Below are 17,215 nucleotides of genomic sequence, written 5' to 3' on the forward strand. Positions count from 1 at the left end.
CCTGTTTAATATCATGGCGGAAAGAGTTGGTGTCTATATTGCGAAGCTTTCTAAAGCTTACTTTCCCTCTAGGATTTGGTGGGCCTTTAAGATTAATGGCGGAAAGAATGGCAAAGTGATCAGATGGCAAAGATGGCAATACAGTAATAGGGAAAATAATATTTTCACATTTCCTACTGAAGGCTAAATCAAGTGTGTGGCCTGCTTGGTGAGTGGCACCCTGAACATGTTGATGAAACCTAAAGGCTTCAACGGCATTGAGAAAAGACTGAGTGAAACTATCAGCAAAATCATCTACATGTATATTAAAGTCACCAAGAAGAATGGTTGGATGAACATCAACAGCAGCACTCTCAAGGAGAGTTAAAAACTCATCAAGAAAGCCGTTGCTGGTAAAGGTGTGGTAGAGGAATGGGGTAGGCGATAAATGCAATAAACCCGAACAGTAGATGAAGAAGTGAGATAGATCGTGAGATCTAACATTTCGAAAGACAAAATTTTGTGAATGTCATTGACAACAGCACAGCAGACCTATACAGGACGCAGATACCACCTCCTCTAGATGTCTTTCTGGGATGATTGATAATATTGAAATTTGGAAGGGATAATTTCAATTCAGCAAGGGTAGGCTCATCCCTCTGGTCACCTGAAAGCCATGACTCAGTGATGACTAACATATCAATATCATTATCTATGATCAGAGTTGACACTGCATCAACTTTATTCGTCAAGGATCTTGCGTTCCATAAACCAAATTGAGACCCACTGGAAGTATCACAGAGGGATTGTGACCTTGGATCCTCCGCCTGCGGCGTCCCCTGTGAGTACGCCGCTGCTGCGTAATCCCAAGATCACATACCCTTCTCCGAACAGTCAAAGGAAGTAGATGACTGGGCTTCCTATTTGGAGGGCATGTACATCATATGTAATACGATTCGGTTGAAAACTACTGCAGTACTCATTAGCATGTTGCGTTACATCAACTTCAGTACATGTTTGAATGACACCGGACAGTAGGATGGCTAACTGAAAACATGCACATGTGTTGCTATAGTATGCAATAGGTTTAGCACAGTGTCTGACAAGCCTGTGAACAGGGGAAAGTAGACTGTGATTACAGTTACAAGCATCAATTGGCAGCATGAATACATGGTTCACGTTCAAGAGAGATACAATCAGAGGTATACAAAAGAAGAGATTCCAGAGACGCCAGATCTTAATCCCCTCCATTGCTGTGGAGGTGATGCTATTGACATACACATGTGAAGGGTGTGGCAACAAAAGGTGCCATTGAAAGTACAAAGCAAGTACACATACAAGATGCACGAAGCAAGTGTACAACACTGGACACTGAAAATGGCAATACAGAGTAGTCTACAGTATCAAGATACAAAATTCAACTGCTTAAATATACAGCTAACTTACCAACAAATTGACTGGAAATGGTCTAGCAAGACCCTTGACACAAACAGAATACGATATAAACAACCAGACTGCAAAAATCCAGCAAAAACCTGGTAAAAGAGAAAACATAATCAGAGCCCTAAATGAGTGGGATGTTTTTTGTTTGTTTATTCGTTTTTGTTTTGTTTTGTTTTTTGTTTGTTTTTTTAGCTCGACACTATAGGTAAATATAAGAAGGCCCATGAAACCCTGGCCATGAGTTCGACATTAGGCAAACAAGACACACGAGTTCAAAACTAGGCAAAGAATGCCCGGGTCCGAAACTTTAGATATAAAGCTAACGAGTCCGACACAACTTGCAAAAGGCCCACGAGACGATAGATAAGGCCCACACGTCCGACACGAGTAAAAAAAAAAGGGTCTACGAGTTCGACAGGACGAATAGCACCATCCATATGCCAACTACAAGGATGTATTGGTATGGGATGTTGCATTAATGACATATAAGAGGTGAAATGATAGGAGAGGGCAGTTCCGTCTCGCTACTGGTTCGTGAGAGATTGTTACAAATTATTATTCTTTCTTTTTTCATTACAACATTGTACCCTTCATGGACTCCCCCCTCCCCCCTCCCCCTCCAAAAAAAAGTAAATAAATGAATAAAAAATAAATAAAGAAAGAAAAAATAATGAAAAAGACAAGACAATTGCTATTTTTAATGGGCTGGCTCCATTTCCAGCTTTTTCCCCTTTTCTCTCTCGTTTCACAAGTTGAATAACACAAGACTTTCCCTACTGTTGAAAAGTATTAGCGAACCAGTTTGTCACAATCTCTGTCACAACAATATATGAAATTAAATCAGTTGATGAAAACTTTTGATATCGCAGTGATCCATCCTCGATTTGTGGTTCTTGTTTGTAATGATTTTCTCAAAACGGTAATTTTTTTCTAAGGAATTGGATAGCTGTTATACATGGTTGCATCGTCTTTTCCTGAATCATTACAAATACTTTGATAGAACTTGTGTTATTTGCTGTGAATTCATACTAAATCCACACCTTCGCTAGTGACTTCACTCCGTCCAGATTATGTAAAGCTGTTGTGCACTTCGACTTGGACCATGTTGTGAAACATTTCCTGCTCATTTCAGTTCCTAAGACATAATAGTACACATTGAAGACACGCACACGGACATATACCACAATTTAGCCATTCGTAATGTACTTGAATAATAGTTTTTCTTATTTTTAATGAAAATTCGCAAAATATGTTCCCCAAAGAGTGCACCAGATTGTAGAATTTCAGTCTTAAAATGCAAAATCTCCCTTGTGTGCAAGGAGGGGTACCCCCCCCCCCCGCTTCGCTTCCTCGCTTGACGATCTCTCGCCCAATGTAACAATCATTCTTGCCCCTTTCATTGACCATAGTTATTCGATCCCGCTGCTTTTCCTGCATACGGCCATGTGTATGTGTGTATGTGTGTGTGTGTGTGTGTGTGTGTGTGTGTGTGTGTGTGTGTGTGTGTGTGTGTGTGTGTGTGTGTGATATTGTTGAACATACATTATGATTGGCTCCCGGTCGCAAATCATACATTTATCACTTGTCTGTGAACGAAAGTCATACAGCTATTCTCCTCACGGCCAAAATAATTGTAAGGAAAATGTAGATAATTTCGGGAGGTCCTCAAATTAACCTGTCGTAGTCAAATCGAGTGTTTAACATGTGTGCTGCACAATTAGCAATAAAACCGTGAACAGAAGCGAGAATTTTCAGCTGATGTGAAGGGATACGACAAAGGAGTTTTAATGCTGTCATGTAGAGGGATGATTATTCCCTCTGGATCACGTGTAAGCTGCAAAATTCCAAAGTGAAGTAGCAGCTGCCTTTCGGTGATGATTTATGTCATTATAATTATACTCTGCACAAATTAGTGGTCCTTATTTTAATACAGTCGTATCTAAAGTAATCAGTCATCGTGATCATAACACCAACACTAAGATGACATTAGACGTATTCATAGAAAGAGCAGGACCATTTATTGTTTCATCCTATGGAAGTAGCTCTTTGATGACTTCCGGAACGTCGTAACCAAAAATCTTCATGTCCGTCACAATACCGCCATCAACGACCAGTTTCTGCAGAAGATCGACAGGAAGCTGAGAGTAGTACTCATGGAGCTCTGCTGGTTTTGAGCTGTTTGTTTTCTTCTGTAGACGGGGCAGCTGCATTGAGACGTTTATCGATCTTAAGAAGTGTGTGGTTTCCTCTTCTGAGGTCTCAAACGCACCAATAAAGTCGTAGTGAAGCAAGCAAGGAGAGCATAGTTTATGCATTTCCCGCCAGTGTTCATCCTTTTCCTGGGAAGACAGATAAAATTTTACAAACTGTGTGAATGTGAAGTTTTTAAACTTCGCGTTGTAGGTAGCTGCAACGACAGGATCTGACTTTTGTAGCCACGCTAGTAGCAACCACCGCCAATGACAGTTATTGTCCATGGTGATCTTGTCACGATAGGCAGATAGCAGTCTAGAGAAAGGGTTCCGCGCAAACATGAAGCTGCGATGCGTCCTGAAGAGCGCCCTCACTCCTTCACTATCAAAAGTTGAGAGGCTCCGGAAAGCGGTCCTCACTGCTTTATGAGAATCCCCAGTTGCGTCCAGCCCTTCCATTTGGAGGAGAAGTGATTTCCAACTGGTGCAGCCCACTTTAGGCACATAGCAGTAGATGAGTTTGGATTTGGGTACTGCAAGCACAGTTTGTAGGCTGGAGAGCTGGCTTGGACTCAATAGGTCTCTTTTTGGAATGAATGTAGTGTTGAGTCCCATGGCTGCACAGGCCGCCAGAAGGTTTTCCTTTCGTCTTTTCTGAATTTCATCCAGGGAAGGGTTTGGACTATGAAACCTAGGTGACTGAAAGATAAAAATGTAAAGAAAAGTAATAATAAAGATATATATGTATTTTTTTTTTGTAATAATACTTCAAGATGCTTTTATTACGCAGGCCCTATTTTCTACAAAAGATAAAAAGTAATTGTGTTATGCATATATATATATTTTTTTTTTTTGTAGACGAGTGGATATACACGTCAATTGAACTTAAATTGAACTGAAAAAAAAAAATCTTCATGGGTTATCGAATGTAATAGTAGCTACCCACCTCATCTGAAAGGCACAGTTTGTTTCAATTTCATTCAACTTTTCACTTTAACAACTACATGCACGAGACTAAGTAAGTATACTTGGAAGACGTTGATGAAGGTAAAGTTGTCTATTAGAAGTGTGAAGTCAGGCAACGCAATGAACAGAACAATGATATGTCGCTGCGACTGGGTGGCGATCATGCGTACCAACAAGTAGTATGTGATTATTATTGCAATGGTGAGTGATGTGCGTGTGTATAAAAGCCATTATTTTGTGGAGAGTTGTGTAGTTTTGTAGTGTGTAGAAGTTCAGTTCAATTCAGTTTCATTCAAATTTATATCCATTTTCGAAAAATGCATCAAATTTTCATTCTGACAGAAAAAAAAATATTCAAGACAATGTGGATTGAACAGAGTAAACAATAATCACAACCTTATGGTAACGATACATTGTAATGAGTACTGAAGTAATAAACATGAAGTAAACAATAGGCCATTGCATCGTGCGAGAAATGGAGGAAGTCACTGAGAAGATAATGCTGGTATAATGTGGGCCCCTCTTGATAAAAGGATCAATAAAATAGGTTAAAAAGGGTTTGGAAGTCCACTAAAAGACAAGAGTAAGAAACAGACGCACAAACAAAGCAACAACAAGTAAATCCAATGATTTCCATCAAAAAAACTGTACTACAGGATACAAGGTGTACATCTTTTGTCAAATTATACTGTTAAAGATGTGAAAGATAGTAAACTACAAGTCATAAAATGTAATACAGCTGTATGTTTGCTTCCTTAGTCAATTGTCAATGATCATTGGTGTAATATGTAAAGAGCTTGTACATGTATAGAATAAGGTGTTTCACTGGTTTAAAGGTAGGCCTAGCACCGTAATTTATTTTGAATTAGATTTCATACAGCCAATACTATCAACTCCAACGCACATTATAGCATATCATTTGCACAGGCTTATAATAACATAATGATTTTCTTGAGCAGGAGCTGGTCATGAACAATTCCTTGGCTATTTACTTACCCTAATTGTCGCTTGCCGCAGTAACTTCTCTTTCTGCGGTAGATCTGGAGAGAGGTCTATTAGAAATGATAAGTGTGTGAGCTTATGAGAATCCCACATTCTTATGAGTTGGGAATTATCAATAAACTCGTTAAGTAGAATTACACATAATGCTAGTCAAAGGGTTATGATCGATGACGTCACTGGTAATCGATTAACTGTTCTTTTATGAGTGAAGGGGGTGTTCCGGCTTCCGGGAAACATCAAGTGGTATCAATGTAAATACACAAATGTGACCATTGAAATGTTCATCTGGTTTCCAAATAAGGCAAAAACCCCATAGTTATCTCGATCATAAACAGTCATCTCGATCATAATAACAGTCAGATACAGAAATTCACATTTGAGTGGAGGAATCTCAAAGAGCACATAACAGGCTTCAATAGTGATTCTTGGACACTAGAAACAAAGGTTTCTAACAGCATCGTCAATAAGAATTATGCGAAAAACATACAAAATACGAAGGATGAAAAGAAGACTTAATTTCATACACTATAAATCTCGTGATTTTCATCAAGTATTCGAGTTTATCAAATAATGATTTATACAAAATCTCTTGAAAGTCTGATTAAAAGTCTGTTATACGACTAATTAGATTTGATAATCATAGGATTTGTCTTGAATAGTATAGAAGGTGACACGTGCTGACACGAACTGTAGTACAGTGTATCTGCGGCTTTCTCATTCTGTCATGTACGTCAATCCACGTTATTCCTTAAATACACCTAAACTCCGTCTCCGAATAACGTTATTTCATGTTCCGTCTTGCTTCAGAATACATCTTCTCGAACGCAGACATACACTTGATAACATGCCCTCATCATGGCAACGCTAAGAATGAAAATGGCGATAAGAGTAGGATAAAAACGATAAGGAAGTGAATCTCCGAAAATGATTTTTATCGTATACTATAATGTATTAAATTTATATTTCCAAGCAAGGATTCTTTTGGTCTAGTTTGTAGCGTTTATCATGATAATTATTTCTTTTTTTTTGGGGGGGGGGGGGGTATTACAAAAATTGGTGGTCACACAGCACTCTGCACATCTCGATGTATCTAAATACCAGTTGTAGAATTATTTTATCATCAGATACTTAAACCCATTGGGCCACTCGAATCTTTACACCATCAAGAATACTCAGGCTTTACCTCGCAGTTATCAAATTATACTAGAACGCATCACTTACTTGTCAATATATACATGATACCTTTTTGAAATAAACGAAACACCTACCAGTCTTTGTAGAGAATATCCCCCGTGAGAGTGAAGCATATGCAACAAAGGCAGCGAGACCTATTCCTATAAGGAGAGCGAACACTCGTCTCACCATTTTGTTGTGGTATAATACGCAGGTTGATTCAGTAAAGCTTATACACACTGAATAGTCGTCGGTCGTGATTCGACCTGCTTCGTTTCTTAGCAGAAATGCGATGAGCATGTCAGGGAGATAAATAAAGATAAAGAGAGAAGCGGAGAGGGAGAGAGAGAGAGAGATGGAGAGAGAATAGGAGAGGGAGATCAAGAAAAAAAAGCATATCTGGCATGGAGAAAATGAACCCGACTTTGAATAATCATTGATTTTCTAGGCGAAAGTGGCGATGATGGATTGTGATGAAGAGCAAACAGGACCACATGGCTCCAGGTCGTGAACACCACAACTGTTTAAACATTGAAGCTGATTAATGCAAACTTCATAAACGCGAACACCACCTCCTGAACTCGACCCACTGACTATCCAACGAATTGACGCCATACTTAAGACTTTGTACAGGAATATTAAAGGAAGTGATTTAGTGTCAGCATGGCCTCATTTTATTTTTATTTCTTTAAATCAACAAGCTCCACATCCACTTTAATCATCAGTGTACAAACGTTATACTATACAGCCATAACAATAACCTCGTATTCATAACTAAAATAATCTCTTTGATAGGCTATGCTTGAATGCTACACACCGCACAAACAAACGGATGCGCGCTACGAATCCTACATCCACGACTTAGGGCCTGTTATAGAATCCTACGAGTCATACAGCCAACGATCTCGACACTAGACAAATAAAGCACACGAGTCCAACACTAGCCAAGCAGAGCCCACTAGTCTGACACTAGGCAAAAGGTCCATGAGTCCGACACTGGGCAAACGAGAACTACGAGTCCGACACTTCTTACAACATGGAGTTTAATGTATACGCTGTGTCAGTCTCGTGGACTTCTTTTTTTTTTCCTAGTGTCGGACTCGTGGGCCTTGTTTGCCTATAATGCCGAACCAGCGGGCCTTATTTGCCAAGTGTCGAGCTCATGCGCTGTGTGAATTGTGACTCATGGACCTTTTTTCAATGTCAAGCTCGCGGGCAGTGCATGTATCATACTCGTAGGAGGACCAGAATACATATACAGATACATTGCTTGATATTATTCCAAGTGATGCCATGTTGGCTACACCGAGTAATTCACTGAATGTAACTTCCCTGAAGAAAGGAGAAAGGAAACGAAAAAGGAGCAAACTTTCGCGAAATTATTGTTTACGTCCAACTTTTGGAACACATGGATTACAAAGAGCAACACGTGGCAAATCTCATTTCACTTCATCCAGTGCATGATAGATCAACATCTAATTTGGATTCCAGATGACGTCAAACTAAACAGGAGAAAGGAAGCCATTCGGACGAACGGACAAACAAAACTAAGAAACTGCATAAATTAAAGAAAAACACATTACAATTAAAATGAGCATGTAGGACCTATCAAAGGCCCATCCAAGTTATGATTGATATCAGTAACTGTTACCTAGACAAAATAGAGAAGCACTCTGAGAGCGCAGACCTCCACCAAGCGTACAAATCATTTTCAACACTGATCTTGTTCTTCCAAAAGCCCTCTTGGCGAAAATTCGTTAAAACAACGTCTTTCACGGAGTTTCCTTAATTACTACTGTTGTGAACTATACACTGTACACACTCAACCAAAAAATAAATAAATAAATAAATAAGTTCCCCCAGCATTTTTGGATAGATCTCAAAAAGTAATTTACCGATTTTCATACTTCAAACGGGAATGGATAGGGAATTTTATTGCTCATAACATGAATGGCATATCATTGCCACCAGATTCATTATTGGTGTGGAAAAATATGCATTTTATGTCAAAATGCACGAAAAAAAGTTGCACCTTAGTGATTTGCATTGACTTTTACACAAATAATCAAACAATCACTCATGATTATGAATTTTTAAGCATGGTTTATTGCACATTTTTTCTATCTCTTTCTTTTCATGAGCATACAGTAAAGTATTTAATAATTCATATGTCCACCATCCGCTTCAATAACCAGCCGGCATCTCTTCCTCATACTGTTAACCCGTTCCACACTGAATTCTGAAATGCCCATAGACTTAATACTGCAGACCACCAGGCTCCCGTACGGAATGGGTTAATTAAAGTTTGTACTTGGCGCTGCTCAATGTTGGCCCATGCTCTCTGCAAGATGCACTGAAATTCTTGTAGTGAAGTGTCATCTTTCACCTTCTTGCTCGCTTTCCGCTTAATGATATCCCAAAGATTCTCTATTGGATTTTTATACAGTCAGGGGATCTTGCAGGCCACTTTGCCACTCCATACGTTCGCCATTTCCCTCAAGAAACTGATCTACAACTTGAGCGCGATGAGGTCTAGCATTATCATCCATGAAGATGAAATCGTCTCCCATAGCTGCTGCATACGAAATGACGTGCGGTTCCAAATAAGCACATGGCTTTGACCAAAATTTTCATATTGAAAAGACCTATTGTTTAAAAAGTATACATAACATTTTGTTTAATAGGGAAGCACATTGTACCAGAAGAAATTCCTGAGAATTACATAACAATTTAAAAAGGTCATTTGCTAACTTGCATATTGGAAATGTACACAATATGCTTCATATAACCTTAAGTGCAACTTTTTTCCCCATGCATTCTGACATGAAATGCATTTTTTTTTTCACACCAATAATGATGCCTGGTGGCAATGATGCCAGTCATGCTATAAGAAATAAAATTCCCTATCCATTCCCCGTGTGAATTATGAAAATCGGTAAAATACTTTTGAGTATTTATCCAAAAATGCTCGGGGGAACTTACTTTTTTGGTTGAGTGCATAAATGATTTTGGAAAACCGATAGCTTAATATTTGAAAAGCGATATTCTTGCTATACAATGCTATAGGCATAAATTGTATTTTTCCCGACTTTAGGGCGAAAAAGTATGAGATTATTGAATTGTTATGTTGGAGGTATTATATGCAGAGTGGATGTCATATTCATTTCCTTTATGGTGGCGTTTGCAATTGCAAGTCATCGCTATATATGTTTTATCAGTTTCCCTCGGAGCACTGTACAACCTTGTTTCATTCCTTCTTACTCGACGAATGTGACTGGTTCAGTGATGAAGTAACTCTTGAATGACACGTGGGACGTCATACCCAAAGAGGGCAAGATCTGTGACAATACCTGGATCTTGGATCAACTTTTGCAGAAGTTCTCTCGGCAGTCGAGAGTAGCTCTCGCGTAATGACTTCTCCTGCGAGCTATTGGTGACCCTTTGCTTGTGAAGCAGTCCCCCGGTAGAGGGGGCGGTTTCATTCAAAGCGTCTACGAGAAACGCTGCGTCTTCTCTCAATGTTTCAAATAAGCCAATGAAATCGTAGTGCATCAGGCAAGGCGAGCACATCTCGTTGATTTCTCGCCAATGGGCGTTCTTCTCGGAGGATGATGTGTAGAACTGAACAAACTCTGTGAATGAGAAATTCCGATACTTCAGTTTATCCTTCTCAGGAGACGATGGATCCTTACTTTTCAGCCAGGTTAAGAGCAGCAATCTCCATTTGTCTGTACCATCTCCCATGATTTTATCTCGATAAGCCGACAACAGTCTCGAGAACGGATTGCGCGCGAACATGAAACTCCTATATGTTGTAATGACTTCATGCGCTCTTTCAGGATCAAACTTAGACAGAGGCACGAAAGATCTGTCGGCAGTCGCGTGGACGCTTTTGTTGCTAACAATTTTCGACATTGACAAGAGCAAAGATTTCCAGCTGGTGCAACCCACTTTGGGCACAAAACAGTATAACAGGTGTAATTGGGGTATTACCAAAACGTTGTTTAATTTTCTGAGCTGCTCAAGTGACAGTAATTCAGTTCGGGGGTCGAAGGTTATATCGAAGCCCATTGACTTGCATGCATTGTAAAGCGTTCGCCGTCGTGTTGTCTGAACGACACTCACAGTCGCATTCCTGTGTTTGAAACTGGATGGCTGTAAACCAAAAATATATTTGAAATATATTGGAAGGAAGAAGAATAAGATAAAGAATGAGTAAAATAAACAGAGAAGATGAGAATAACTTTTTGAAACTTTGGCCAACACGGGACTCGTAAATCCTAAGTAATTTTAAAGAAGAAACCGATGCATCGCGTAACCACTGACGTCGCTCCGTTTTCATGACTACAAAATTTGTAATTGTAAAGTCTATACAAGGGAGCAAAGCAACCGGGGTGGGGGGGGGGGGGGGGGGGGGGAGGTGTGGGGGTATCTCATTTCAACGTGAGGGAGATTTATCATTTTAAGACCTGAAATTCAGCGATCTGGTGCACACTTTTGATGAAAATTTTGGATTTTTTTTTTAATGAGAAGGGAAGAAAATATATTCACATAATTATGTGAATGACTAAATCGCGATATCTCAGCTCTTGTTCCTCATGTGCGTCAGTACTATAAGTGCAAAGAAGTTGACGGGAGGGGGTTGGGAAGGGTAGCAAAGGAGATTTTTTTTTTCAGAATTGGAATTCAACAATCTGGTGCACATGATATTTTTGCCCCCTCCCCATCTTTCATGGGGGGGGGGGGGGGACACCTACCCCTCCCCCCGATGACGCCCTGTTCTGTTTGTAATTGATATATTTCCGAAGAACTCAATGGAAGAGTAGTGTGACATGATTAACGTATTGCACAACTCATCTTGAAACGACGTTCATGCTTTCACAATGTAGTGATGGATACTTTATTTGCAAATAAACAAGCAAACAAACCAAACCAAATAATTACGGCGTGTCAGCGGCTAATTAGTTGAATCAATTGAATCATTCTGTTGCTACACCTACTGATTTATCGTGATACGAAAACATCAAAATCCTGTTACGACGTGGAAATGAAATGAGGATTTCAGTTAACATCAACTATTCCTCCTCCAAAATATTCTTTCGTTTTGTTTCATCTGAAAAAAAAAACAAGGCTTAGAAATAATGTTAGTGTGTAAAAATCAAATGTGTAGCTGATGTTGATACTCACTCGATCTATTGCATTTCGCAGTGCCCTCTCTTCGTACCCGAAAACTGCGTAAAACAATACATGACAAGAAAGACTGTGATCAGAGGACATTATTACAGACGTTTTCTTACACACCTACACAAATCAAATGGAACTTTTGAAAAAAAAAATCTTATCTGCTTATGCCGGGTAGAGAGTACCACCTCACTTCGACAGCTTTTGTTTGATTTGTAATGCTGGCACATTGGACGGTTTATCAGCAATACTTTGACAGTTTATTCGCAGTTGCTCATATTTTCGCAGATTTGCATTGTATGATTTTGATTTTCATTTTTTTTTTCATATCAGTGTCTGTATGACGGGGTAGAATGAACACCTTTCACTGTGAAGTCTTTCTTTCAAACAATGTCAAATGACATGCCAATGCTGTCCCACGATCAGAAACTGTTAGCAGAATTGATTTGATGTCACAAAAATGATCTGATCTTACAACTCACATTATTCTATGTAAGATCAATGTGAGCACTACCTTTGTCGTGGTTTAACCATAGGCATCTTCCCTAACAGTGCGTGACAATCTAATTATTTTCCTTCAAATATCCTGGTCAATCTGATTATTTGATTAAGGTCGTTGAAGCTCTCTCCCAAATACAGGGGTGGGCACATTCACCATTTGTCGAGATTCAAAATGGTGCACTATAGGAAAAGGTGTTCTTTGGACCCGTCCTCGATCAACGGGTTAAGCATTGATTTTATTACCACTTGAATGGAAAATTTGCCCAAATATATGCTAGTATATGTTTTTGTTTATTTGTTTGTTTGCTCACAAACTCATGAAAGATTACTGAAAGGCTTGTGAGACCTATGAGTGCATTCTTTGAAAGCCCCTCCCTCACAGATCACTAGCAGACTCTGGTGAATTAGTTAAACTTTAAATGGAGACCATGCCTACTATAGAATTTACTGATAGATTATTGAGAAATCATAGAAGACCAATGAGAGATCTAACAAAACAACGTATTAGAGTGCAAGGGAGTTTAAATTCATACAGAATATTCCAACCGTAGAAGGTTTGATATGCCATTGACGTAGTCCTGGTTGAAAATAGCCTAAAGTATTAAGTATGATAAACCACGAGGCCTGAAAGTTCGATGTTCCCGACAGCTAAAGTTCATCAAAATGATGGACGAGTCAACGTAATTTGAGGATGCACTGTACTTTATATCTTATGGTATTCCGTGGTGGCCGATTCGCAGCTGTCTTCGTGTCATTTGCCATTTGTTGGCACGAAAATCTCTCCGATGGGAGAACATGCCCAAAATGTTCTGCCCACGGAAGAACGTAACCGATGTGATCTAATATAATGTGAATTGCTTTATGCTTTGCCAGTATTTACACTATGTCCCGGACACTCTAAAAAAAACTGCGTCCTACCTGTTTTTCCTAGATTGGCACTGCTGACAAGACTTCGTTTCGCTTGACTGTAAACCACTATAGGCCTACTTACTATATACTCACAAGGGGATTGCATTCTCACAAAACTTTTTGGTAGTTCCCTCCATTTCAAACATCTTTACCTTGATATAATTCAGTCATGCATTTCCTTTAACTATGTCTTGATTTGCTGCAAAAAATGCAATAATTTCTCTTGAATATGCAAAAGTCACATTGTACTCTGTTTAAGTTTGTGTGTGCGTGTATGCAAATGTCATAATATTGTGTTTTTTACTTTTGTCGGAAATGAAATGCCTTTGTAACATGAAGTAAAACGAAGAGTGGACATATTCCCATAGGCATCACATGAGGTTTACGTTGAGAGGATAAGACAGTTCGTTTGAGACAGACAGACAAGCAGACTAACAAACACCTACTTACAAAATATACTCATGTACTCACATAATCAATGATCGCATAATTAAATTCGCCATCTGCATCTGAAAGCGTGATATGAATTCAGGTTCACCTTCAGACTATAGTTTCGGATCAAATCAGGCTGATTAATAAAACGTAACACACATGCATGAATACTGACCATTCGATGTGGTGTGTGTGAAGACATCGGTGAAACTGGATAAAGTGCAAAAAACACAGGTGATGACACTGCATGTTATCAGAATGAACCGAACACCCATGTTTCTTCAGGTTCGAATGTTTGTCAATTTTAAGCGAGATCGTTTCAGAATGACTTCAGTAGCTCTACTTCACTATTAAGAAAGCCTTCGAATCATCCAATATTAAGCATTAATGTGAAAAGCACTCGAAGTTATTTGTACGCACACAGATTAAACTTTCGAGTGCACCAAACACAAGGACTCGAATATCTCCCGCCGAACACAGAGCTATTTCCATATAGATCCTGCATTTTAATGATTTTCCTGCTTTCTCGATTAATCTATGACAACAACCAAGAGGGGAAAAAAAACAAGGGGGGGGGGGAGATCGTAAGAAAGATAGGACACAGACCTTCCAACAGATCAATACCCGAGCGACGAAACATATACGCCTAAACAGAATTACGACAGATGATATTGATTCGGGGGGGGGGGGGGGGGCAGATGGATGGGTCTGCTCAGAAACAATTAGCAGAAGTGTCAGTTGTAAGAGGTATATTTTAATGGATGAAAAGATCAATGCATTGGCGGCACCTTCCGCAAAGCACATAAATATCAGACTCTCCACTATGTTTTCATTGACGACTTAACTTAATACAAGGAGGTTTTCGTTTTAGCTCCCTGATTGATTAGGTACCATTCAATTTGCAAAGTAGTGGTAATGAAATGCTTAATCTGATTCGTCTCAAGAGCTGGTGATCACCTCACAAACTTTGTGCCAAAGTCATTATCGCATGAGTTTGTGAGGAAATCAGTTCTGAGTCAAACAATGAATACGTAGCTCCCCTTTCAGCTCTACAGTATAATTCCCGATTGAAAAGAAGATTGCGTGACTACTTACAACGTTCAAGGCAATAGCATCAGTCAAACGAAATTAATACTTTCCTCAGTCACATCAGTGAAAATGCTGCTAATCTTAGCAGAGTGGTATACAGAGATAACTGTTAAATCAAGAATGCCAATTACATTACGTGATGATCACATCCGCTTACAAATATCATGTCCTATGCATGGATATGTTCAAGATGTGTAATGATTTGGCGATTTGAGATTTCGTGCCTCCGCCCAGAATGGTAAGGGAGGCATTGTGATTTCGGGTTGACCCTTTCACTGTCCATCTCGTTTCCTGTTATCGCGATTTTAGATTTTTTTTTTTAATTTTAGAGAATCTCCTTGGCAGTAAGATTTCTGGCAGAATGCCCAAAGGTCAAAAAGTCACTCTGGAGACGATGTGACATGGTTGGCAGTGACGATCGCATTATTTCCATGAACATGGTTGTGATTATAGATTAAAGTTCATGATTTTTGCAAAGGAACTTGGGTTGAAAATGTCAGACTCGATCAGGGGTGAAGGTGAAAGGTAACCAACGTCAATTCCTTGCCATAAATATCATTATCTGCTTATGTAGCCCTTATGATAATTGAATCTCATTGTCATTTTGAATAATAGGTAAATGCCAATACTCACACGCACACTCATACGTACAATATAGTCACACCGTTATCCCTCTCATTAATACATTTGTTTCTCTTTCTATCTCTCACACACACACTCTATGTATGTGTATATCATATACATATACACATATGTATATATGTATATGTGTGTGTGTGTGTGTGTATACATATACACACACACATCAATATAGTCATATATAAACGTGCAACTCTTTCTACTACAAATTTGAGAAAATTTCTAGACCAAACTGTGAGTTAAGCAAACAGGCGATTTACTGTATCTCATCACCATCCCGACATTTTAATATCTAAATACAAGGCAAATGTGGAACGGCACATGTAAGGGACGGGTTCCTATGGCGTGTCTGCTTAGCCACATTTTGCGTGGAATTGGCAGACATTCTTGCTTTTATGGGAAAGAGGAAAATCGCGACAGAGCAAATATTTCTCGACATGACATAATTATTGTATATTCGAAGGCTATTTGAACTGTCTGAGTCAGGGGGAATGTCACAACGGACGTTAAAACGGACGTGTTTTTTTTTTTTTTTTCGTCTTCATACATTCCACCCTGTGTTGTCCTTTTTGGTCAAATGACATTTGAAATACTTAAAAGATTTAAGTTATTTGTTCTACGTGTGTGTGTTCCGTTCCTGTAGTTAAAAGCTTGTTACAAGGTATATAAGATTATGTTCAGAGGCCGTTGTCCAAGTCAAGCGATTGCTTATTGATAACGGTCTCCCCCCACCTGTACACTTAAAGATCTGTAATGAAATTCATGTATTATTTCACTTGATTATATACTTGTCACGTGAAATCTTGTTCGTATTTTCATGACTTGTGAATAATATGTTTGATATCGTTATACTTATTTTCTGTTATGTACAAGTGGAGAAATAAAACTTATCGAAACTGAAACTGAAAACATGACATGGTGGAAAATGAGGTTCGTGCTGATAGCTTTTGACAAAGATTTGATAAGATTACAACTATAAATCTAAACAATGCTGAAACGTGTTTACTATTTGTTGGTTCATTTATGTTTCATTTTTCGTATTTCGATTTTCTGTTTGTTTTGCTTATAACCACCTAATGAAAATTGACATTGTAAGTAGATAAAATATTAAAAGTGCTTGAACACAATGGATATGAATACAAACCCTCAAACTGAGGCACTTTATTCTCATTCCGTACAGTTGTTCTGTGGTTGCTTACTCTTTACGCATTAAACCGTCTTCTTAGTGGTATGGAAACCTGATCCGCAGCAAAACTAAAAAAAAACTTAACCATTCGCCTTTGTGAAAACATTTTTCTATAACAACAACTATTCCCGGGCTTTAACATGTGAAACAAGGCCATGATACCCGTAAACTGTTTTATAATGAAAGTTATTATCTCGTCATTAAAGGCGGAAACTTTTCACATTGTCTTATTCAAATGCACTATAATTCATTGAGGAAACTAATCCCACGCAAAAATAGGAAGAATCTATGATCAACCTAATTTCCGTGACTACATTCCTTCATAACGTCAGTAATTGCCTATAGGCTGCCAGCAAAGGATAATGAAATGCAAATATAACATGGATTGAGTGAACGCAGCAATATTTGAAGAACACGTCAGTGAAGTTTGATTATAATCGATCAATGTGTTAAAAAACTTTTCAGAATGTTTTCAAAGTTTCAGTGCGTCCATTGCTGGATGAGAGGACTTCTTTTCGTGACG

At 38.8% G+C, this 17,215-nt stretch overlaps 2 protein-coding genes across 2 annotated transcripts; both read right to left on the reverse strand.

The window, feature by feature from the left end:
• Positions 1-3,452: 3,452 nt before the first annotated feature.
• Positions 3,453-4,229, reverse strand: LOC139719414 (carbohydrate sulfotransferase 9-like). Its single transcript, XM_071630830.1, has one exon. It carries the CDS (start codon positions 4,227-4,229, stop codon positions 3,453-3,455), a length of 777 nt encoding a protein of 258 aa, XP_071486931.1.
• Positions 4,230-10,034: 5,805 nt separating this feature from the next.
• Positions 10,035-10,499, reverse strand: LOC139719415 (carbohydrate sulfotransferase 14-like). Its single transcript, XM_071630831.1, has one exon. The coding sequence runs from the start codon at positions 10,497-10,499 to the stop codon at positions 10,035-10,037; it is 465 nt and encodes a 154-aa protein (XP_071486932.1).
• Between the last annotated feature and the right edge of the window lie 6,716 nt (positions 10,500-17,215).

The sequence above is a fragment of the Diadema antillarum genome, unplaced genomic scaffold (assembly GCF_040938485.1).
Source record: "Diadema antillarum isolate AM-2024a unplaced genomic scaffold, OU_Dant_1.0 scf00000110, whole genome shotgun sequence".
Classification (NCBI taxonomy): domain Eukaryota; kingdom Metazoa; phylum Echinodermata; class Echinoidea; order Diadematoida; family Diadematidae; genus Diadema; species Diadema antillarum.